At 32.9% G+C, this 24750-nt stretch overlaps 1 protein-coding gene across 3 annotated transcripts in view; it reads left to right on the top strand.

The window, feature by feature from the left end:
• LOC128156242 (uncharacterized) overlaps window positions 1-22884 on the top strand; it is a 29107-nt gene extending 6223 nt beyond the window's left edge. For all 3 annotated transcript variants that reach the window (XM_052818301.1, XM_052818299.1, XM_052818300.1), the window contains exons 3-17: window positions 3598-3943; window positions 4925-4986; window positions 6149-6223; window positions 6488-6567; window positions 8395-8515; window positions 8686-8792; window positions 9107-9233; window positions 9737-9856; window positions 10290-10491; window positions 11373-11437; window positions 12190-12297; window positions 13329-13511; window positions 13983-14080; window positions 16066-16204; window positions 21394-22884. In XM_052818301.1, the coding sequence (XP_052674261.1) occupies window positions 3598-3943; window positions 4925-4986; window positions 6149-6223; window positions 6488-6567; window positions 8395-8515; window positions 8686-8792; window positions 9107-9233; window positions 9737-9856; window positions 10290-10491; window positions 11373-11437; window positions 12190-12297; window positions 13329-13511; window positions 13983-14080; window positions 16066-16204; window positions 21394-21614 (2054 nt within the window). In that variant the 3' untranslated portion in view covers window positions 21615-22884. The remainder of the gene's footprint in view (window positions 1-3597; window positions 3944-4924; window positions 4987-6148; window positions 6224-6487; window positions 6568-8394; window positions 8516-8685; window positions 8793-9106; window positions 9234-9736; window positions 9857-10289; window positions 10492-11372; window positions 11438-12189; window positions 12298-13328; window positions 13512-13982; window positions 14081-16065; window positions 16205-21393) is intronic.
• Window positions 22885-24750: the final 1866 nt, after the last annotated feature.

Below are 24750 nucleotides of genomic sequence, written 5' to 3'. Positions count from 1 at the left end.
CAAACTATACAGTTAAAATCAAACGCAATTAAAAGTATTAAATATAAAATCTAATTAATCAGTCAGTAAACGCCCATCTTTAAATATTCATAACACGTGATGTGACAAGCTAATTTTAGAACGTACACAAGATGTCGACGTGAAAACGTGTTCGGTCCGTTGGCTGTGAAATAATGCTTTCGAAGAGAAAAGAAAGAAAGAAAGAAAGAAACAATTTGACAGAGAACGTTGTCAAATCAGAATCTACTTTGGAGACCACTTTGAGCGGTGAACACAAGTTAGAAACTTCACGTTTAAATATGGGCTTGCCGGCTTCTTGCTATACAAGCTATAAAGAGGAGGGTCACACAGCGGTGCGTGTTTCCTTTGTCAAATAAGATATTTACTCAAAAAGGAAAAAAAAAAGCCTATGTGTATGGTACGATATTCAATATGATAAAACTTGTATAGCTGTCACTTGAAAATCTAAAATTTATAAATTGTATACGTTTTGACTCAAGGAGCCCCAGAAGGGACGATTTTGACATTCTATTTTATAATTATATATGTTGTCAAACGTATGAGAATAATGATCAATTGCAAAAGAGCTCTCATCGATTATCATCGACACCGATACGCAACAATCCTCATAAAATGTAGATGACAATATCTGATACTTTTTCTGTTAACAGCACATAAACCTGTTTATATGAACTCAAACGACTGTAAACAAACCTGTCGTATTACTTCGTTCTGCAAGCTTCTTTACTGAATTACATTGTAGTATTCCCATGCACATGCGCAAATCCACCTCAAACATTGATTGTATATGGATATGCATTGGTAAATCGCCGTTATTTATTTTCAAATCATGGCTAGTACATCGTTAATGTTTATCAAAAAATAAATTTTTCTATAGACTTCATTTTTTGGAGTTGATTTTAATCAACTCTCCTATGCAGTTACTCTGGCAAACCGAAAGTGAAACAGTGTTTGAACCCAAGCACAAATCATCACCGCTGACAAGACTTAGTTCTTGAAAATAATAGAAAAATTCGATGTTATTTATGCTGAAGCATTGTTTTTCAAGGAAACTTATCAATAAACACTTTAAAAATAGTCAGATTTTATATAAAACGAATAATTAAGATATTTTTATAGTCTCATGTATTCCTACGCCAGAGTTTAAAATAGCCTCGTTCAACCAAACTCTCGGCTGTCTCCGTAAATCTCCGACAAGCAGAGAGGCTCTCTTGCTTGTCGGAGATTAACGGAGACAGACGAGCGTCTGGGTGAACGAGACTAGAGTTCGATATCAATAGTGCTTGGATCCATACAATTTTTAGAATTGCTTCGATTACTAATACATAGTTTGAAATCTATCTTTAAATATTACACAACATGATTCATATGGGGTTTCTCGAAATTCTTGTAGGAAAAGTCTAAAATTCATATTATAAAAAAGTGCGTAATTCAAATACAGACTAGAAACTCATTGCCATGCAAGATAAGTTGATTTTAAAATAAATGATAATCGATAAAATCAACTCCCGACAGTACCTTAGTACTTTGATTACATATCTAGTCATGCTGGCAAAATTTGTGTTTGCTATTCAACACCGCAAAAATGTCGTTAAAACGGCATATATACCTTTAACTACTAGTTTCTGGGCTACATTCTTACAATACCTTTGTGGTACTTGTTGAGGTATTCCTATTATAACTTAGTGTAGATTAATGCATGAACCGTTTTCACTTTGTCCGGAAGATTGGCCCTGTTGCTTGAGATTAAACCTAATCTAATGAATCTTTTCGGTCTAGGGGCTTAACTCTTTTTTACTTGGACAATAAGACTCAACCTTTGTTTTAGTTCAAAGTTTTAGGTATTTTTTAGGTATTTACCAACAAATGTTTTCTGGGTTTAATTCCTATAAAACTTGTATATTGATTCCATTTTTTTTTACTTTTATTTAGGTCTTGGAAATAAGTTTTCGTTTTATATTTTAATTTCATAAGTTATAGGTTTTTTTCGTTAATTAGGTAACAGTTGTAGACTACTTTAAAGATTTTATCATTTGTAAGAAAAAAAAAAAGGTATCGAAAATCAAAATTACACAACGTCCTTTTTAACTTAAACGTGAATCGTAATGTAAAATTGAGGACATTACCCTGATGTTATTCAAGTTTAATTAATTCACCCAAGAAAAATATCACTTACATGATATTATTTTTCTTGAAATACAGAACACAATCTGTGAAACAAACTGTGAATTGGTAGGTTAAATTGAGGAAAATTTCTTGTGTTCAATTTAACCGACCTAAAAATATCATTTATGATCTGTAGAATATATATATATATATATATATATATATATATATATATATATATATATCATATTTTTTACTATCTAACCACACACTTTTATAGATTTCGTTATAATGACAGTTGAATGCATAATGTTACATATTTTAAATTGCAGTACAACTGAACTGAATAGTTATTTTCCCCGTCATTATTTTTGTTACATTTAACACTTATTTTATGTATTGTACCATTTTACTTGCTTTTGACTTTTTACTCAATAAAACCCACACGTACAGAAAAATAACCTCGTCAAACAGAATTGTTTAGTATCGATAATTTTCACAAATCTACATGTAATTTGTTATTTAAGATGACTACATGTATGTGGTTTGTATGTGGTTATGACCGTTTAAGACTTCTAGTTTATGAATCTTCTCAGGAAAGAACTCTGAATAAATATAGAAAAACAGTCAAAAGTTAAAATCAAGGATTTTTTTCTCTACTTAAAATAGATGATATCCTACAACTCAAACCTAGTATAAGGTGTTAGAACTTGTTCAAACCCTCTCAATATTATATATATAATAAGCTATGTTCGAAATAATAGATTTACAGCTAAATCAATTTTTTTTAAGTTTTAGGTAATTTAGGTAGGTAATTTGTTGATCACCAAGCCTCCTCAATTAAGTTTAACCACAATAATTCAAATCAAAAATTTTCAAAATTATTCGCAACCAATATTGAGAAGCGTATCCATTATTGAGAAAAAATCCTCTATGTGATTTATCTCCCTTTATTGGTTGATTTACATACATGTACATGTCCCTTAAGGTTTTCTATAACTTCATGTCGTTAAATCCTATATACTCGTACATGTATAAATATGCGCTTTCTCTTGGGGTTTCTTCGTTATGTCTCTTAGCTTTCATTACCAGGAGATTTGTGTTACAATTGACTGGGTATGTTGCACTTGTATTAAAAACAGAAGGGTTCGTAGTTTGAAATATTTTCTGTTTTCTCTTCAGACTCCATAGCCGTTACTTAATGGCTTATTTATATTCAATATTAGAATACATGGGCACATGCAACACTCCAAACCCGCTGAACTTTTTTTTATTTTTACAAATTTTATTATTTTTTGTCCGACATACTTTTCGCGATTTCATCTGTGAAAAGTTATGCAACTGTTTTGTTTTTGGACAATGATTTCACTGAGTTGACCAACTAGCAGACATACAAAAAGTATGAGATATTTCATAGCTTTGTTCATAGGGTACAAAGCTAATTTGACCGTTTCTTGTACTTTTTCACAGAATGCTTGACAGAATGTACGTTCCCCGAATTCCTTAGGAGTGCAAAGGACGAAGAAACGGGGCTGTTGAGGCCTTGGAAGACCGGAACCCACTGGTTCCAAATCAGCACCAACCCCCAGATACAGGAGCTGAGCGAGATCTACGTCACGGGGTCCGACCTGTGGCAGTTCAAGTTGGAGTTCCCCCGGAGCTGCGAGACCAAGGCCCGGCGCCTGTCCAATAAGATTTCCCGGTCAGAGAGATGTGGTCAGCGCACGCTTTCCTATAATCGCACCTGTCTGACGGTGGACAATGCTGGACTACACACCTACCGCTTGTTGGAGCACCACAGGGAGGGGTGGTCAGGGTAAGGACCTTACGGAGTTAAAAAATCTCCTCGTACGTCAGAGAGATTTAAAGAGGAATTGGGCCTCTCCATTTTGTTAATTTCATTAGAGAATAGCAATTTAACTGTTTTACTACTTTGTTGTCAAAGAGCCAGCGGACTTAGGTACGTTCTTTTCTTATCTATCATCCTGATATCAAGACTGGCCGGGCTATTCACAATTTTCATCTTCATAAGAATCTTCAAAATGAAATTTACGTCCATTTTTTAAGAATCTAAAGCTAAATAGCGTAAAAATATATGTAAAATATGAAGTTCTCCGTGTCATTGTGTCAGTGTTTGTTTATTATATTAAAGGAACGTCCAACCCATGTCGTTGATATACTCTCTCTCTCTCTCTCTCTCTCTCTCTCTCTCTCTCTCTCTCTCTCTCTCTCTCTCTCTCTCTCAGCTAGTCGCTAGCGCAAGTCCAAATTAGCTTTTTTTGTTAATGAATTGTTGGCACTCTAATTCGGTGTGAAGTACGGGAAAGTCTCTTTTCCAATTAGATACTTCCATACCCATCCCTTTCACATGGTGTAAACACAGGAAATTAAATGCTAAACTAACCAATTCGTGTCAGATGAATCCATCAGGCGGGGGTATAGAGAAACAATTTAAAAAAAAAGGATAACAGAGCTTTCATATTTAATTAATTTATCTACCCTCTACGTTCATGCACTTACTTATCCTTTATTTTTTGTTAACCCTCTTTTAAATTGTATCAATTCTTTTGCTTCTTAATTCATAACCTCCTCGATGTCAATCCTGAAAATTATCTATAGGATGCCATAATGCCTGTAGAAGGTTATTTTACTTTATGACATCTGCACTTGGAACAATGTAGTCTTCTAGATGTATTGTAACTTTGTAGAAAATATCGGTATGCGAATGACAATAAAACATTGGTTTGTCAATGTGGCATAGTATTTCATAAATTGATGACTATATTCAACATTACAGGACCAAGTATGTCTGTGTGTCGTTTCAGAGGAGAGGAAATAATGTGGTCACCATCAGGAAAGGTAAATACAGACATTTAATATGAAAGGAAGGAAGTGCAATTTAGTGCTGGGTAAAAATTGCACACAATATATGTATTTTTAAAAATATATACACGGTATAAAAAAGAAAATGGTAAAGAAAAAAAGAAAGAGGTTTAAAATTTCAATTTCGTATGCAAAAGAAAAACAAGATTTAGAGAAAATAAAACGGCCCCATTTAAGCCCAAATTATTCATATCCCAACAACAAGGCTTCCATTTATAAGTGCATGAAGCTATTGTATAATTTTAACGTTTCTGCTAACTTTTTATAGTTTTTTGTCTGCCTTCGGGTTTTAATTAATCTGAAAAGAAAAGAAAAAATCTTACACGAAGATATCGAAAAAACGAAATCCTTGATCACAAACTAGTTTAGGTGTATTCAGGAATCCCAAGACACTAGAAAGGAACTGGTAGACGACTTATTAAGTGTAGCAAGATTCTCCAAAGGTTTCAACTCCTGACGATTCTGTGTAGGACTTCAACGCGATTAATCCGTCGTAATTAGATCATCTATTGATCCAGAAATGCAAAAGCACAATTGTTAAAAAGTTCTACCGACAAGGGACGGGCTCGAGAGACCATGGTGACATTTCAGAGGGGTTCAGGAAAGGACTAAATGCGACTTCTTAGTTATCCCTATCTCTGGAGGCTTTGTTTCACTTACTTTTAACTTTTATAAAAGAAGCTCTGTTGCCCACACTACATGTGCATGGTTACATTTCCATGCAGTGCTACATATCCCAAAAGAAAACAAAAAACTTTTATATAGCACATATCTAATTAAAATTTTCAAATTATTGCAACTGTTCCTGATTAACTGAATTTTTGATGTGATATTTTCAAGTTTATTTTATTATAACCCTTATATTCACAGTTTAAAGTTCTAAACATCAATATCTTCACATTGTAATTTTCCCCAAATTGAGCATCAACGATTCTCTTGCCTATAGGCCTATAGATTTTAATGGTTGCTTTTATTAGACAATGTACATGTATAAGACAATGGAAGTGGTTAACATGGGGCTCCCCAGCATTAAATTGTTTCTTATTTCAAATATTGAACAGTTGTGTGACGAAAGATAAAACCAATGGAGTATATTTTCCTCAGCTTTATAAAGTGTTCCATACGCTTTCTGTTTCAGGGCCTCTTCGAGATAGAAATGTTCCCGAATTGTGCAATGACGTCAAAATGGAAAACGACGCATGGCCGTGGCTTGGTAATACTAGTAGATACGAATGAAATGAAAAATACGTGAACTTTAAAGTCAAACGCTATGGGAAAAGGAACTTGATTAAGAAACTTTACCTTCTTTTTGTAACATCTAAAAAGTAGGAACTTTGTCTTAAAAAGGGGACGTGCAAACAAGTTTTGCAAAACCGCCTTCTGTTTCAATTGATAAACTTTTTTTTTATCTGCCTTGACATCAACCACATATACATGTATTTGAATTCAATGCGAACACGTCTTTCTATTATTGTAGCCACGTGGGAACCGTCTCCCTATATCTGCCCTATTTCTGGCGGGTTTTCCCTCCGAGTTATCAGTGGCCTTACCATGAAGGTGGGTATAAGACACATTTACATTTTACTAAAGTGTTTAAAATAAACGCTTAAAAAATGCATTATGCATTTTTGCTCTTGTTTTGTATTAATATAATAATCAACACGTTTTATAGTGTAAGAACATTCTTTGCAGTATTCAGAATTTCTTATTCTACTGTAAGTTAAAAAAGAATATCGCGACCTACCTTATGTATGTAAAATTAGAGTATTGTCAATCAAATTCAACTTAATGTTTGGCGACTATTTTTTACTGGGATACAGTTATAGGCCAACTTACTCATTTATATAGTCTTGCAATAACCAATTGATAAACTGATGCTATAAATGCAATATTTCATTCAAGGAGAGACAAAGTAAGCTATTTCTTCATTCTGTCATGAAGAAAAAGTCTACTTGTTTTAAGAGGGCCCGATGGTCGATGGCCATTTTTAGACTGTATTGATCTCCTTTACAAGAAGAGCTCTATATAAGAATCTGGGAAGAAAACCCAAATTTGAAAGTTTAAATTTACGGATTTGTTTAATGAGAATGAATAGGTCAACACATCATATCCTAAACTTTTAGGTAGATCTGATGGTTAATTTGTAAACCACGAGCCTTTTGCTTTACAAAATTAATTGAATATATAGATTACTTGCATCATTAATTAAACCTTGATTATCCTCATTGTGTGTTTTATGTAATAATCTTACTCAGATGCTTCCATCAAACTAAATAAAATAAATATGGTTCATTTTATTAAAGTCTATTTGTTTTAATTTACAATTTACCGTGATAATTAATTGCGTCAGTAAGATGATTTTGATACCCTTTAGTAAAAATAAAGTCTATTTGTTTTAATTTACAGTTTACCGTGATAATTAATTGCGTCAGTAAGATGTGGTAAGCCTGCAATATCTTGAGTAATAATATGAAAAATATATTATATAAACTTGATTTGGTTATTATTTTAAAGTAAAAGATAAATTCTCTGTAAATATCAAAGTTTGGTGGCCACGCATAGTCACCGATTTTCTTCATATTTTGAATTTTGATACCCTTTAGTAAAAAAAAAAAAAAAAAAAAAAAGATGCAAGACAACCTTAAACGGTTGCTATGGGGACCGGCTGTCATGGTTATAGAGGTGAACGATTGTAAAATAGACGTTTTAAGCCGTATTTATGGAGAAATGAAAATTATTCATGGGCAGATGAATAGTTAAAAAAATTCTTACCATGGTAGCTAAACAACACTCTGAAAATAACATTTTTTCCTTTAACTCAGACATAAAAAGTTTTTATGAAAAAAAATTGACCTATTGTTTTTATTTTGGCAAAGATAATAATAATGTATACATAAACTGAAATCTGTTGCTGTGGTAACAACAACTAAAATCACAAAAATCTGCATATTTTAAAAATTTTAACCCATACCTGTAACAAGATGCTTCAAAATAAATTGATTGGAATGACCAAACATGTTCACAAATTTTATATAATATTAGTTGAAGCTGCAGCTTAGCAAACCAAATAGCCGTTGCTATGGCGTTTTGAACAATTAAGAATTTCAAAATGATTTTCTAAAGTTCACATATTTTACATCAATTTCACAATTTTACTCCCCTTTACCAATAGATACTATATGCCAAGTTTGGTTGAAATTGGTTCAGTGGTTCCAAAGAAGAAGCTAAAAATGTTCAAAAGTTTACGACCGGCGTACAACAAACGACGAACGACGACGGACAAAAACAGATATCAATTAGGTCACCCTAGTGACATAAGTGACCTAATAAGGGAAATCAGTAATACTTTAAATCCTCGTGTTTATGAGATCTTTTAATTTCCAGGATACCTGTGAGAATGAATGGAGGAATTCCTCCCTAGAAGTAGAGTGCAGCAAGGGTGAGGGTATCAGTTTTATCCCCCCTACCAAGAGCTCATGTAATCCGTTCTCCAACACCAGTCATAGTGGGTATTTAGTACTAGTCAGCACAATGAATCACTTACACGCATTTAAGAAGTAAAAAAACCCAGATATTTGTATAAGAATAAGTAGACAACAATAAAAAAAAGCATCAACTTGTGTGTAGAATTGGATGGTTTCTTTATTATTAATTGTTTAACATTGCACGTTTTAGTTACGCCTCTGTACTGCTGGGCCGGATGGCAGGATGGGCCGTATACGTACATGATCGTGTCTGCCAAGACAGAGTCTAATTACCACAACGAACCCCAGTTTTGTCTTGTAAGGAATCAAAGTTAGATAGTTTCAATCTGATTAAAAAAATGTTTCTAGTAAATATTTTGTAACATAGGCAGTTGAGGCGAATCTAATAGCAACTTATTACAATTATACACTGTATATAATCTGGATCAATAAATTTGGAATAAACTTTGCTATTCCATTTTTTGATAATTAAAGTAATTCCTTTTTCAGCGTTTTATCTCAATTTTTTTTCCTATTCCACCTTTTGATGGTTGGAATATTTCCTTTTTTCAGCGTTTTGAACTGGTTTTTGCTATTTCACCTTTTGATGGCGAAAATATTTTCTTTTTCAGCGTTTTCCCACTGTTTTTGGCACTGATTTTGAAGCTTTCCTTTACGTCAGTGTTATATGTCCAACTGAATGGGATGGAAGGCCACCTGCCGGAATCAACTACTTCAAGCTGAAGATAAGAAGAAAAAGTAGGCTTTGTTTAGTGATGCAGATTTTGTGGCACTCTGTGCATTAATTCCAAATTATTTTGAGACTTTATATAATTTGTTATAATTGAATTAGTGAACAAATCCCTTGTATAATATTTTGTTATAAAAGAATAAATGATTTGAGACTTTTAAACAATTACAATGATAAACAATATAAAATTGGGATAAAAAAGAAATGTAGATATTGGGGCATTGTACACCAAAAAAGAAAATTATTATATGACGACGAAAAAGCAAGTAATAATTCAGGATCCGTTTCGAAAAGTATAATACATCTCGGAAACCATTCAATGTTTTTTATACATGCTCCTCACGGAATCTAGATACTAATTTTTGATAATAAAGAGCTATTTGATCTTACATTCAGAGTATCATGATGTAAAAAAAATAAAAATCATTTATTCATTGACAAAAATTTTATACAAGTTTTGAATTCTCATTCTTTATTTTTTTAAAATAATATTCTTGTACTCCTTGTATAGATAATGCAATTTGTGAAGATGACAACGAAGAAGAATGCAGTAAACTGAAGGATTCCGGAATATGTGAAAATTCCCAGAATGGATTTTATGAACACTGCCTTAAGACCTGTGGAGAATGTGGTAAGCACACCAAGGGAGGTACACCCCATTAAAGGGCTTGGTGTACATTTATGCCATAACGGATTTTGTTGTTAAATTTATAACTATGAACATGCTCAACACACTTTCAGTACAATTAGTACTTTGATTCATTCACTGGTGTAGCATTCATGCTCATTTTTAGACTTTATTTATTTCTTGAGATGAATTAAGAACCCTGTATTAAGATATAAGAAAACAAAACTTAAAACTAAAATTAAAATAAAACCTGGATTTTTTTCTTTACTAAATCAGTGATATTATAGTTTATGGCTAAAATTATTTGTAACATTTATTTATATCATTTGTTGAGCCTCCTTCATAATTAGTTGTTAGTCAAAATATTTATATGTGACCAATCAACACAAAAACAGTTTAGTGTGGCAAAAAATGTAACATATGACTATTTTTGCAGACAATAGTGCAGCAGTACGGAAGACTTGTTCGTTTGAATCTAAATTGAATGCTAGATGGAAACTTATAGACCGAGATCGCTTTGAGAGAGTTACGATTAATTCGTCCCATGTAGTCTTTTCTGAGATGGGTGCGTTCGAGTGTTACCAGACGACACCAGACGTGCATCAATACACAGTGACGACAGCTCACAATAATGGATGGTACGTGTAAGAGAGAGAGAGAGAGAGAGAGAGAGAGAGAGAGAGAGAGAGAGGGGGGGAACACTAACAGCTATCCGTTAATTTTAACCTTGATATTCCTTTTTTGCCATCCTCAATCATTTACCTTCCTCTCACATGTTTGTTCAATAAAACAACAGGTGGTTTGGAACATAAAAAAAACTGTTATTTTTAACGACTATTGTATTTGTTTACAACATAGAACACAGGTTTTTCCTTCATATCGACCTTTGAAAGCGGAGCTTTCGATCTGGAACCTCTGCTCAGAGTTCTGTACCCTTAAAAGAATATCTGCTTGCAGAATATAAATCATTTATGATCCGTCATGGCATTCACAATCATAAAGTAAACAGTAAACACCATCATAATTGACGAGAAGATTTCTTTTGTCTTATAAATCTATGATTATTTTTCTTCTTCATGGAATCTTAGTTAATTTCTGTTAATCTTTGGCCACCTCCATACCTAATTGCAGACCTCTATATCTTTAATAGAAAATATGAACAGAAAACTTACACACTTCTGTACACGTAGACCTTGTTTGTTTGTCTCATATCTATTGAAATTATTAATACATGTACATGTTTTTCATAGTTTACACACAGATACCGGACGTTATAAATTTTTGTCATAATGAAAATAAATACCCTATACCTGATAGGGTATTAATTTTTATCATGACAAAAAATTATTACGTCAGGTGCCTGGTACCTGACGTTATAAATTTTTGTCATAATAAAAATAAAATTAATACCATATATATACCGAATAAAGTATTTATTTTCATCATGACCAAAATTTATAACGTTAGGTGCCTGTGAGTTTACAGGATGTGTTTATGCAAAAGGTATTTCAATTTTCAGTTCGAAACGATATTCTTGCATAGAATTAGAAAGGCTTGGCAACAATATCATTCGATACAGAATAGGTAAGTAAAACCCAAACGTATGACAAATTGGGGAAAATACAGTTGGTTTGACTTTGAAAGCCTAAATGGAAGATGGAATATTTCAAATTTAGATATATATAAAAATAATATTACATACATACCGGGTAATAAATGTATATAACCCCTGTTTTGGTATTTTTTTTTATTTTACAATGTTTGGAAATTAATGCTTTAGAGAATATATTCCAGAGCGGAACTCATGAATCCGATGCCGTATTTAAACTATTAAATTGAGCTTTCTTGTCAGACAACAACATGATAGGAATTTTTATAAAAAGTTATGACTCATGTTATTGCTGAACAATTTTAAGTTCAGTTGTGAATGTCAGACAACAATAATATGGAACATTTTTTATAAAAGGTCATGACACATGTTATTGCTTAACATATGTTTACAGTTACACAATAGGCATGTCTTGCTCCTTTAAAAGATACATGTACTAAGGATTTTTTTTACTTAATACATATTACTTTTTTTATTATCCTAATCAAAACGCTAGGCTTAAAAAATACCACGATTTACCAATTTTTGAGCTCACCTTATTTACAAAAAAAATGTGTGCATGTTGTTTCATTTTTTTCTTCAAACAAAGACCATTTCATGAAAATACATGAAGTACACATTTAATCTGTTCGATACATTTTTGATTTAAAAAAAATGTTAATTTTCATCACTATATGATAACTTATATGATGGTTTATGACAATCAGTTCTTTTTGTTTGTGTTCAGGACCGAGCGTTCGAGAAAACCAGCCATTTGAAACTCTCTGCCAGTTTCAGGATGATGGGTATCCCGTTATGGACACATACCGGAGCAGTGCCAAGAAAACCCTCATATGTACGTCAATTTTATAGTAATATAGAACTGCCTACGGAGGAAAACATGTCTTTATACTTTCCACAAAGAGAAAATCCGATGTGAATTTATTCAAACAAATATACTAGTACTTATAATTACTTTCTTTGGTGGTTCTGTGTTTTGAAGGTAGCGTGGAGTGTACGTAACTTCTTACCCGTATGGATCTTTTTTATTGTTTATTGGAGTACGTAGAGGTAATACAAGGATATTTAAACACCAACAGGGATCATTTGATGAAAAGACTTACTTTTGGAATCCGTATAAGGCCATATAATTCAGTATCGCACCATCGAGGCTAAATCGCTATCGCTTCATCGTGCCACCGCATCATCGCCATCGCAGTGTCGCGTCATCGCACCATCGCTTCATCGTCATTGCATCATCGCTTTATCACGTCATCGCTCTCGATGGCGCGATAGTGAACTACATGGCCCTAACCGGATTCCATACTTATCCATTACATAATACTTATAGATGTTATATTACCTCTATGCAAATGTTGACTTCACCGTATGCCTTTGATCTCTCGCAGTGATAATGATTCCTATCCTCTTTTTAATCCATTAATTGGGAATGTTTACCAGACATCCATCTTTACGGGGGTTATTTTATATTATTGTGACATATATTAAAATAGCGTATGTCTCATGTAATGTTTCCATGAAAGAATGCTGTAATCTCAAGATGAAATGTATTTTCTTGGTATAGTTTACTGAAACGTAGGCTCGATGGTATGTGTAGTAATAAATCTAATAACCGATTTTTAAACCTTATGAGCGACGAATGCTTCTCGTATTTTTACACATATAGGAAGATCCGACTATACAATTGTCCAGAAATGGCTAGAATTCGAGTGAAAATTAGCTATACAAGTACTATATATCTAGTAGCTTGTGCTAAAGCATTCCGTTATTCAGAAAAGGAAAATTTATACTATTTATAGCAACACATACAGGGTAAAAGAAAAAAAAATAATGATTTACGGTTTTGATTTTTTTTTAATCTAACAGATGATGATGAAGGGTATCTGTTAGAAACGTACTGTGGGTTTGAGGGTCAGTTCAAGTTTAACGGGACCTACGGGGGCCAGCAGTGCCTGGGGATGATCTCTGACAAGGACCCAGACACCTGTAACACAGTGGCTACCCTCACACTCCGCGGCAAAGACTGCCTTGGCATAACCGGGGTCAAACGTAAGAAATGCCTAGAAGCGCTACATCAGCAGTGGAGGATTATAGGGTTTTTTTTTTGGGGGGGGGGGGGGGTCGGGTTAGTTTATTATATATCTGTAACAGTACAGTGTTGTAATATTGAAATTGTTTGATGTCTATTTTTTAAATAGATAATTCGAAGGTACAAGTAGACTTTTGACACAAACTCCCCAAAGTTCATTGTTTTATTGTAAAATGGTTCTATACAAAGTTATTCCGCTTTGTTGATTTACGATAAAACCTTATCGTCGTAGAATTATTTTTGGAAAATATATCAAAGTTATGTAAATTTTAAACTTTATTTTTATAGTTTGTGTTTAAAATAATAGTACCGGAGAGATTGATTTTTTTTCCCAAAAAATATTTATAGAAAGACCTTGTAAATATTAATCATACTTATTAAGAAATTTGTTGTATTCGTTGTACCAAGAACTTGTTGCTACTGTTCCACAGAATACCAATGCTTACAATACATATCCGACGAAAGTTCCATGGACGAGACCTACCTAATCACAAAATCCAAAGATGGCGAGGAGGAATACAATTGCTGGGTAGGTGTACCGTGTATAAAATGGCTATGGTGCTACTGCGACTATTTGCAACATTGTTGTAGCTGGTGCCGTTCACTGGTATTTTTTGCCAAGATGAAGCCTATTTCAAATCGTAGAGTTGTGTCTCTTCTTATGCAAGATATTCATTAGAAACCATCACCAGCCAACCCCACAATCTGATTAAAATTAGATCCTTTGATCAGCTCACGAAGATCCTACACTAGTCATGTGTAGCGACCTTCGTGAGCGGATCAAAGGTCTGATTTTAATAAGATTGCCCCCCCCCCCCCGCCACCGTTCCTTTATCTATTACTGTATATATTTCCCCTAAAGTCTCGATGACATATCACGAGGCAAAACATATTTTGCCACAGTCAAGTATCTTACCATCGGGAAAACCGGTATACTAATTTTATATCGATATCCGATAACTAGGGTCAAAATAAATAGGCTTGAAATTAACCTATTTTTACAAACAGCATATGTCATGTTGGGTTATACAAACAAGAAAATGACTCTTAGAAGATTTGTTTTTCAAAATTCATAGGGTTTTTTTATTTGCTAATTATAGTTCAAAATACACGACATGCGTGCACTGGAGGCTCCAACACAATGCACTATGTAGTTGAATTTTAGTTTACTTTTTTTTAATCTTTTAATTTGTTTTTGAAATGGTTTTAATTTTTGGTTCAAGGGGTGTTTTTGTTTTTAGGTTTTCATTTGTTTTTTTACTGATACGAAATGAATTTTTTTAAACTTGTGACTTTGAAATTTAAAAAAAAATGACATTCCGCACCCAACACCTTAAGCTGACGACCTTTATTATACTTGACCCTTGGCCATTGAAACAAAGGATCGTCTGTTTCTATATGTCTTTTTACTCAATAAAGACCAGAGAAGAGCATGCGCTGCATTAACAATCAATTTCTATTTTACGTTGTATGTAAATTGTTAAGGTTGTTCACTACATCAAGGGTATTCTTTATAAGACACAGCGATGATCAAAATGTTTTGTGAAATTGTTTGTATTGATCGATTTGATCGGATATTACCATAGCTCAGTGGTTGAAGTATCGGGCTTGTAAGCCGCAGATCCCGAATTCAAATCCGCCTTGGGCTTTTGTTCATATTTACTGAATTAAATTTCGAAAATCACATCTTCCTCCCAAATTGCGTATTTTTTCACTTGTTTGTTTTGTTAACTTTTTTTGCATCATGCTATCTTTCATAATCAAATTGTTTTTCTGCTGATTTGAGAAATTATTTAGGAACAGTGAGCCATCTTAAATCGGCTTCAAGCCACCATTTACTTCAGACTTTTGAAATAGAAGAACATAACATGGCTAAAACATTCCATGTAATACAACACTTCGAAACGCTGAGGCAAAGGCAACGTGAACTACCAAAAGTTGTGTAAATTAGTAATGTTAATTTCAAACACTTTTAACTGTCATATATAAACAAATTGATATTTGTTGCTCAAAATTTATGACTGTCAATTATTGAAAGACGCAGTTGTTTAACATTTTGATTTAGTGAAGTAACATTTTCAAAGGCAGAACATTCTAGTTTTACAAATGCATTCTGCGTTAAGTGTAAATCTCAGCCTTCAAAAAAAATTCATATGATAATAAAGGAAAAGAAACCAGAACTCATTCCTAGCAGAAATAAATATGCAGCTATTTATGTTAATCAGACGTACAATTCCTTTGTCTTTTTCTATATTGATTATATTAAAATAAATGTTTAATTCAGGACGGTGCGAAAAATTCGTTTCCATATTTGGCAGTTACTGAATTTATTAACATTTTATGTAAGGATAAATTACGTGCAAGCGCAGTATCAGAAAAACCCTATTGATTTTAATTATCAGCGATTATTGCATCAATTAGCACAGATCTCGTGTGACCACAAAGTGGGCTTTTTCGTTTACCTAAAACGTCAATGGTTTACTAACCTTTTTGTTTATACGTGAATTCTTTCAGGTGAAATCCATGAGTCCTGAGTACGAATACATGTTCCCCCAGCCGATCATCTTTAAGATGCCCACCCCCCAATGTGGGATGTTTGCCAGGGTGCTGGTTCACCATGATAGGCAGTCAGACGCCGAACTTTATCTCAAAGGTACAGTTGTGAATGCCCAATAAGGCCAAAATAAAATATTGTTTGTTTGGAATTGTCTCCTGCCTCATTGAAATACCCCCGCTGATAAAAGTTTTTATAAGCAAAAAATAAAGAACATTATTTAGTATAGTATTTTTATTTTTTACAAAGTTTTATCTAGTTAAACTTCAAGTTTCAAAAATCCCATTCCTCCCTCCTTGGCCATGAAACCTCCAAGCCACAATTCCAAATAAACATTTTTTTTAAGGATGGCCTATTGTAAGCTTTATTTTAAAAAAGTATATCCCCAAACGACCAATAACCTATATTATAAAAAGTATGTTATTAAAAAACTGATGAACTTTATTTAAAAGGTATGTATCTAAATAACCAATGAACTTTATTTAAAAGGTGTATTTGTAAATGACAATTGAACTTTATATCTAAAAATTTATACGTGTATAAATAAATGACCATTGAACTTATCCTAAAAAGTATATTAGTGGATGACCAATGAAGGACAAAACCACAGTTCGTTCAGTTCATTTATTCGCTCAAAAGCATTTCAAACATATGGTACATGAGGACAAAAATATCATTAAAATATACATATAAATACATACACACAACATGTTAAAAATACAACAACAAAAAAGAAAAAAATGTAAAAGCAAGTCACGTAGATAGGCCACGGTAATTGGTTTGTTTTGTTCAGATTTTTTGTATTTTGAACACCGTGCAATTAACACCGAGAAGTCGAGATATCTAAATTTAAGCTGTCGTTTAGGTCACATATGAGTAATATCAAGAATTTTGTAGTTTCTTTTTTATAAAAATATCGTAATTTTTTTTAAAATTTCAAACAGTGAATCGTAGGTTTTAAAATTGGGACTCTGTTCATTAAATACATGATTGTGTAAGTTAAAAAGACTGTGCAAAAGGAAATTATCCATTTATTAGTTTGGGGTAAAAACTATTTAAGATTATTATGATACTGTCGATATATATAATATATATCAAGCTAAAGCAATGTACCTTAATTTGCAGAAATTATATCTAATATGTTATCAGTAGACCACAATAATAATACCCAAATCATCGCAGATTGTTGTACAATTGTATCTGCAGAATCAAAGAGGTAAATTGTTTGTTGAGGAACACCATTTGTGATTGCAGAATTTTAGCTCTACGAGACTGCTAACATGAATTTTCCCGTAGATCTTCGATTCGGCAGACATTAAATTTGGTTACTTTTAAATTTGTACTCATTAAGATGTGACTTATTGATTTTGAGGGTTTTGTTTCATATTTAAAGTGGATTGTTTCTGAAAACCAAATTATAATGCATAAATACTAATGTTTTATTTCATATTGCATGTCATATGTATGTCATATTATTTGCGTTACACCATCATTAACGTATTAAAAGTTCGAATCCCAATATATTTATATACAAGTATTCAGTAGTTCGCCATAAAGGTAGCCAAGTATAGATCAGGTGCTGTATAAACCCCTGTTTTTGTAAATTGTATTTTCTGTGGACTTTCATCTTATTTGTTATTCATATTATACTTAAAGCCAGCTCGTTCTTTCTTTGCAAGCGTTGTTCCAAATTTTATTCCATTCGAGATTAATCTGCTGAACACACTGTCTCATACTCTTACTCATTGCCGAAAATAGGTACGTGAGACATTTGCGCAGAATAAACTTAAGTCACATCAATATTCAAACATGCTGATATCATTATAATTCTATGCTTGCTAAGACAAAATAAACTTTGGGACGGCAAAAAGTCACTATTAAAGCAGGGCCCAGACCGCTACCATATAACCCTCGGTGAATGACAAATATAAATGTTGCTTTATTAGAGTCCTACATACCTTTGGAAAAACAAAATTTTCATGCAAGCCCAAACTTCTATACTCCTTATGATATTTAACTCTAGAATGCATTCGAAGTGAAAATGACGAAAAACTATTCAATTTTTTTTTGGGGGGGGGGGGGGGGGGGGGAAGGGGGAGGGTGTATCGCTATTCATAAAAACAAAAGTTCCTGCTAGATTCGAAGTTGGAATCTGTGGGGCAGTAGAACGAAACAATACGCACTGCGCTAGAGGACGGACACCCAATTGTGGTAATATAAATAGCTATGCAGGGACTTACTGTCACAAAAAGTATAAGTCACAGGGTGTCGAGGCCCCTTTTAAATGAAGACTAGTGGTTGACGATTGTTTCATTGCAAAAATAAAATACTCCATTTACAAATCAATAGATATGTAAGCATATGAGATCTCAATAAAAATACAAAAGAATGTCCTATATAAATGAATTAGAAAATTGTATCATTTAAGTTTTCTAATCAAAGAATTCAAAACTATCTGTAAGAATCAGATTGTTATAGTTGATTGAATTCTTTGAATTGCAAAGTTCAATGTAACAAATCGACATATATCAAGATAAAAAGAATACATTTGATAATAATGATAAATCGGTGACATCTTGTTTCGCATTGTTTGATAACATTTTTTATTTCTAAAAAATGTTTCCAATTTCAAACTGAACAATGCTTTAATGTTAATGTCAAAAGAAAACAAAAAAAAAACAACAAAAAATTCATTCACTCAGCCTGAATGAATTATCAATTTATCTATTTGCATTGCATTGAAAATCAGCTCGGTGTTTTATTAGCAGAGGTATAAATCACCGCGTTTCTCACTCCCTTTGCGCTCTCCCTTGTAAACAACCACTTCACCTAGATGTATGGAAATGCGGTCCATGTTTAACCACAAAACCGGAAGTAGCTTTGTCTCTTTTTGAATTTTATTGCCTTACAAAGAATGATTAATTTCACTCGTTTACGTAATAGGAACACCAATAGACAGCGCCTCATCTATATGTTTATGAACCTGGTCGCTTTTTGGCAGTCTTTTCATTCTTTTTCGGTTATTCATTTTTCTTTGAAACTTCTGTTGTTCACTTCTTTACTGCGCTGAATAAAGAGACATGTGGTTACGGTGCCCAATATCAGCAAGATTGACGACTTTCAAAGAAAAATTTTGATTTAACCTCTATTTGCTTTTATGTTTGCACTTCGAGTGGTTGTTGTTTTTATTAATTTAATGACAAAAAAATCTGGAGACAATAAATTTGCTCAGAGGACGAAATTAGACATTTAAAAATTGTATAACTTAACGAACATCTTTTGTTTTTGTTGTTGTTTTTCGTTACTATTAATATGCTTCTTGACATTTAGATATTATAGAATCATTTTTTCAACTCAATAAAAATTAAAATACCAGTATTAAGTATCGGTCTGGGTTCATAAATGTCCTTAATTTTATCAATTTGTTGTTGCTAATATATCCATGAACATGTAAAAGTTAAACATTTGAAAGTCAATTCCATTGCGTAGTGAAAGTCTATGATTTGTACCAAAATTTATTTCATATTGATGCTTATAAAAAGAAGATACAAGTACTGCTATTACATGTACTTAGGTCTGTCCCTGTATTGCTCTTGAACTGTTACGTTGTAAAATTTAGCCAATCCTATTTTAGCACATCAACGGCACTCGTGTGTCTATGTACGCGCAATTTGTAGGCGTACGTTCTCTTCACGAAAATAAGTTGTTTTTTTTTCTAAGAAAAAGCTGATTCAGTCGTTTGTTACTAGTGTATCGTCCGGAAAACCAATTTTTCGAAATTGTCTGACAGTGTCCCGTAGACTTAAATATCTTTATTTTCGTCTTTTGAACTTTTTAAGAAGATTGAGACGAAAGCGCAATTAAGAAAAAGAAAAATCTTAATCTTTTTATCGTCCGAAATTTCAAACAGTTTTTTTTTTAAAGATGTAATTTCAAAAGTTATGAATATGAATTACCTTCTGTGGTGGCGTGGAATTGTTTACCTGCTAATCAACAATTTTTATGAATAATTTTACAGAGTAGCTACAAAATAACAAATCATTAATAGGGAATTTCTTTTAATATTTCATTAATATCATATTCGCAAAAGCCGGGTTTTCTGTATATAGTATCCTTCTGAACGAAAATCCATTATTTTTTCGTAGATTTTTAAAAAATTCAAATTCACATGTTGTTGCAAATATTTGTCACTTTTCTCAATCTTCTCTGCCATCTTTTGACAACATAAGTTGCATCAGAAAAATTGGTTTTTAGAATGTTCAATTTGGTAACTAAACTTAGTAAAAGCAGAAGCCAAGAAACGACGCATTCTCTTGCTTTGCTTTTGATGTAATTGCTCTTCGTTCATTTTTGTAATTAAGAAGCAGCTAAATTATCTTTTATGATTAATGTGGCCAGTAATGAGGTTTCTGGAATGTTCAACCACTGCTACAGTATTCACTACTATTTTTCAGAAAATTGATATGGGGTAATTAAATAAGAAGCACAAAAGAAACCTCTGTTGTTTTACTAGTTGTTTTGTAAGTTAAAATTCCTCTGACACTGCAGAGCAGAGGCATTTTCCTGACTAGGGTTTTTTTAATAGATATATTGGTGTTTGCAAAGTGCATGCATCCAGTAGATTTTGTTATTTGTCAAAATGATACCTTAGTTCTTTGATTGGGATATTCTAATGAGTTCCAATTGATATCTTAGTACTTTAACTTGGATATTTAGATATACATGTAAGGTCTAGTAATTTCAAAAAGACATTGAAGTACTCTGATTTGTATCGTCTGATTTGAGGGCGGGTGGGTGGTTGTTTTTTATTCGTCTTTCTCGAATGCTGGGCTGCGTTCAAGATCGTAGCAGGTAGCCTAGCCGCTAGTTCGTAGATATCTAGGATTTTCTAGGTCTATTTAACGGACCGCTAGGTTAGCCGCTAGGTCTCAGATTTGAAGTTGGAAATATTCAACTAACGAAAGATTACATCGACATAACATGTCAATTTCAAGCGGAAATATACATGTTAAAATTCATTATAACTTAAAGGATGAACAAATTATTACTAAGTAAATAGATTTCATGTTTGTTACAAAGTGGTTACTAAGGTGGCCATCTTAAATTTGATGCTTAGCATAAAATATTTAGGCTACGAATATCTACGTAGCGGCTAGGATACCGTTCAGTTACGTAGCCATACTTGACAGCTATGATCTTAAACGAAGTCCTTGCTGCCTATATAACTTCAACTCGCCGCTTTGTTACAAAGAAGTAATTAAAACATTTTGTGTTTTTTTTTCTTTCAGAAAAAGAGAAGTGTGTCATTAAATCTCAAACCCGCCAGTCTCCGGTAGACCCCGCCCCCTCCACGGTCCCCTACCGGCCGGGTACAAATGGGGGCATTCACGTGGCCCCCCAGGGAAGTGAAGAGTTCCACAATATGGCGCCCCGGAACTCGGTCTTTTTGATGGCGTTTTTCTGCATCTTTGGACATTTTGTAAATTCATTGCTAACGATGCAAAGGTGATAAAATATCACAAATATTGACAATTAAATTCCGCAAAGAAAGCTTCTTAAAGCAAAGCTCACCAGTCAAAAGGATGACCTAAGATGTGTTCCTCTGTAGTGTAGCTATACATGTGTTGTTTGTTCACTTTGTCTGGAGAATTTAGACATGTATTTCAAAAAATACATTCACAATTTGAAATGACACTGCCTTTGGCAAGTATTGATCTGAAATCATGCTAGCAATATTGGCTGACTTATTGCAAACATATTTTGCAAGCTATTTATATTACGGTGTTTGATGATTTTTCCCCTCTTTTACGGCATACTTTGATAACCCGGATGTGTAAGTCTGTTTTACGTATCCGGTTAGAATTTTATTGTGTGCCAATCTATATGTTAGATAAACTGTTGGGATGAATCGTTTTAGTGCGACATATTTGTTGTCTCGAATTACGCGCTGCAAAATGTCCAAACTAGAGATGTTGCTGACAGTTATACATACTGAAGGGCTGTCCCGTTCAGAGTTGACTAGTATATTCATATCTGACATTATGCAATCTCAACGGTATCATTTTTTGTACTTTTGATTATGTTGGTAATTAAAATTATGAAATGTTATTCATCGTAATAATGTGCAATGTTGATATAAATTGAAAAATGATCTGCTCATATATATGTAATAAAATATCATCATGCCATTACTAGCCTCTAGATGAAGGTTTTCTTTGCAATGATGTATTCCGGTGCAAGCATGAGAACAAAAAACGGTAATGAAATATGTGTCCACACCTGTTGCACTTCATACGAACTCACATGAAAGAGGTTTGCGATGCAAATCTTGTCAAATTTGATTTATAGCATCCTAAACCGTTCATATATAAACGAACATATTATCATTTTTGAGATCCTATTTTAATAAAAGCATACGTTTTACTTTTAACATTAGCAATAGTGCGTATGTACTAATTCTAGTAAAAACGAATTTAGAATGCATTGTACAAAATGTATTTATTTGCAATATGACTCGCTGAAAATTGGTTTCAAACCTACCCACAATTTATACAACAAATACAATAATAATATTGATGAACGTCTGAATTGTATATTCATTATTCAAGTTAAAAAATAATATAAATCTAATTTTGCTTTAATCATAGTGTCTATGTACCAGCTTGTGGTTGAGTAACCCAGACAGTCCTCGGCTGCTGACGTCATACATTCTACCCCCCACACTTGATCATGTGACTTTGTTATTCCGTCCCGGATTAAAAGAATGCTCAACCTTTAAATATCTAATCTTTCTTTTTTTTAAACTGAATTGGTTGTTAACCGAATTCAGCATAATTGTTTCTCTTTCCATTTTCTGCAACTGGTTTAGATAAATTATGAACATTTTCGCGGACCACATCGTCACACCTCAATGAATTGACGTTCGTTATGGTTCAATGTTTGACCCCAAATAGAAATTCACATAATCATATATATTGATGATCTCGATTTTCAAAAAATACAACTTTTGACAGATACGCCCAACATTATATACTAGTACATGTATTACCATAATCATAATAAAGTCAAATATCAATATTTACAAAATTTTGGTTATTTTAAGTGTCTAAAATATAGATTAAAACCTGAGTCAATTGTTCCACAGTTACAAACAAAACACATTGTATTTAGTTGTATAACTTTGTAATAATTTGTAATGTACAGCTTTGCTATTAAAATAATAATAAATAAATTTGGATATAAATAAAAAATCCCAAATATATAAGGTTATCACATGCAATATATCTTTAATCGAAATTCGAACCTATTTATAGAAAAAAAAAATACTAGTATATTACGGTAGCATTTTTAACACCTTTAAAACAAGGATATTTTATTGTTTGATTAACAATTGAATATAGTATCCGCCTTCTTGAATAAAGCTAGGATCAAATGGCATTGTTTTTTAATAACTGTCAACTCGATGTCTGCAAAAATTGATCTTCTTTTGTGTTTTAAACATTTTTTTTTATCAGAGAAAAAAGATATAACATAAAATAAATAACATTTTTGTGCAGTTGCTACACATCATTTAAAATATTTTGAATTAAAGCTGAAGGTATTTAGAATAAAATTCTCCACTATGATGAATTGCTTTGAAATCAAGAAACCTCCACTGAAATAAGCTACTCTAAATGCAAGTTAATTGTTCTGTCATCAAGAGAGTCACCGCTACTGTCTAATCCTCACGTTACAGAGACTCGAAGTCTGGTGTTGTGCCGGGTACATAAACTGCCCCCACCCCCACCCCATCCCTATCCCTCCCCCACCCTTACCAAGTAAAGCGAACGTCGCTAACAACTCACAACGTTTTAATTTTGTAGTTTTTAGTTATTAATTGTTTTTCATCGAGTTCTTACTGACTATTGAACGTTCAACATATCTTAAAAGACTAGCACTGCCATAGTTATTTGGCTTAGCGGTTTTTCTATTAGCCATAGACATGTAATACGGTGATTTACGGTCACGTGGCTAAATGCAAATTTTATTGCAGTAAAAGTGTGTAAAAACTAATTCAGCAAAATAAAAATAAAACCTAACAATCATGTTGACATCTGAAAACCACATATATTTGAAGAAAACTACCGCTGGATGAGTCGCCAATTTCAGGTTTGCATACATTTAGTGCGAATATACTTATAAGTACAGATGTCAGTACACTATAGTAAGTGAACGCAAGGACATGCACAAACGCACGTGCAGAATCCCTTAAACACAACGTACTATTTAGAAACCATGTCACATGAAGTGTTCTTTATATACCGGTATTTGTTTATAAAAAGTCACGTTACAAAATGCATTTTTGGTTTTTTTCACATTATTCGCCTGTAAGCAAAGATAATAATGTCACATTTATCAGTTTGACTTATTTATCTGATCCCCATCCTTCTATCTATTAATGGAACAGTATTGATTTACCTCTTAGGAAATTGAAGAAACAAAAACGGAGACATTGCTAACATATGTTTTATTTCATAAAATTTGTGAACTTGGATTACTAAAAAAGAGTCACCTAAACGAGTTTTACCATTGTCTTGTAACTTTGACTATATAACGCAAAAAGGTATGTCTAGTTCAGCAGAGACAATTAATAACTCTGTGGGTTT

This window comes from Crassostrea angulata, chromosome 7 (genome assembly GCF_025612915.1).
Source record: "Crassostrea angulata isolate pt1a10 chromosome 7, ASM2561291v2, whole genome shotgun sequence".
NCBI classification, from domain to species: domain Eukaryota; kingdom Metazoa; phylum Mollusca; class Bivalvia; order Ostreida; family Ostreidae; genus Magallana; species Magallana angulata.
The sequence above is the reverse complement of the archived record's forward strand: the minus strand, read 5'-3'. Positions and strand labels throughout refer to the sequence as shown.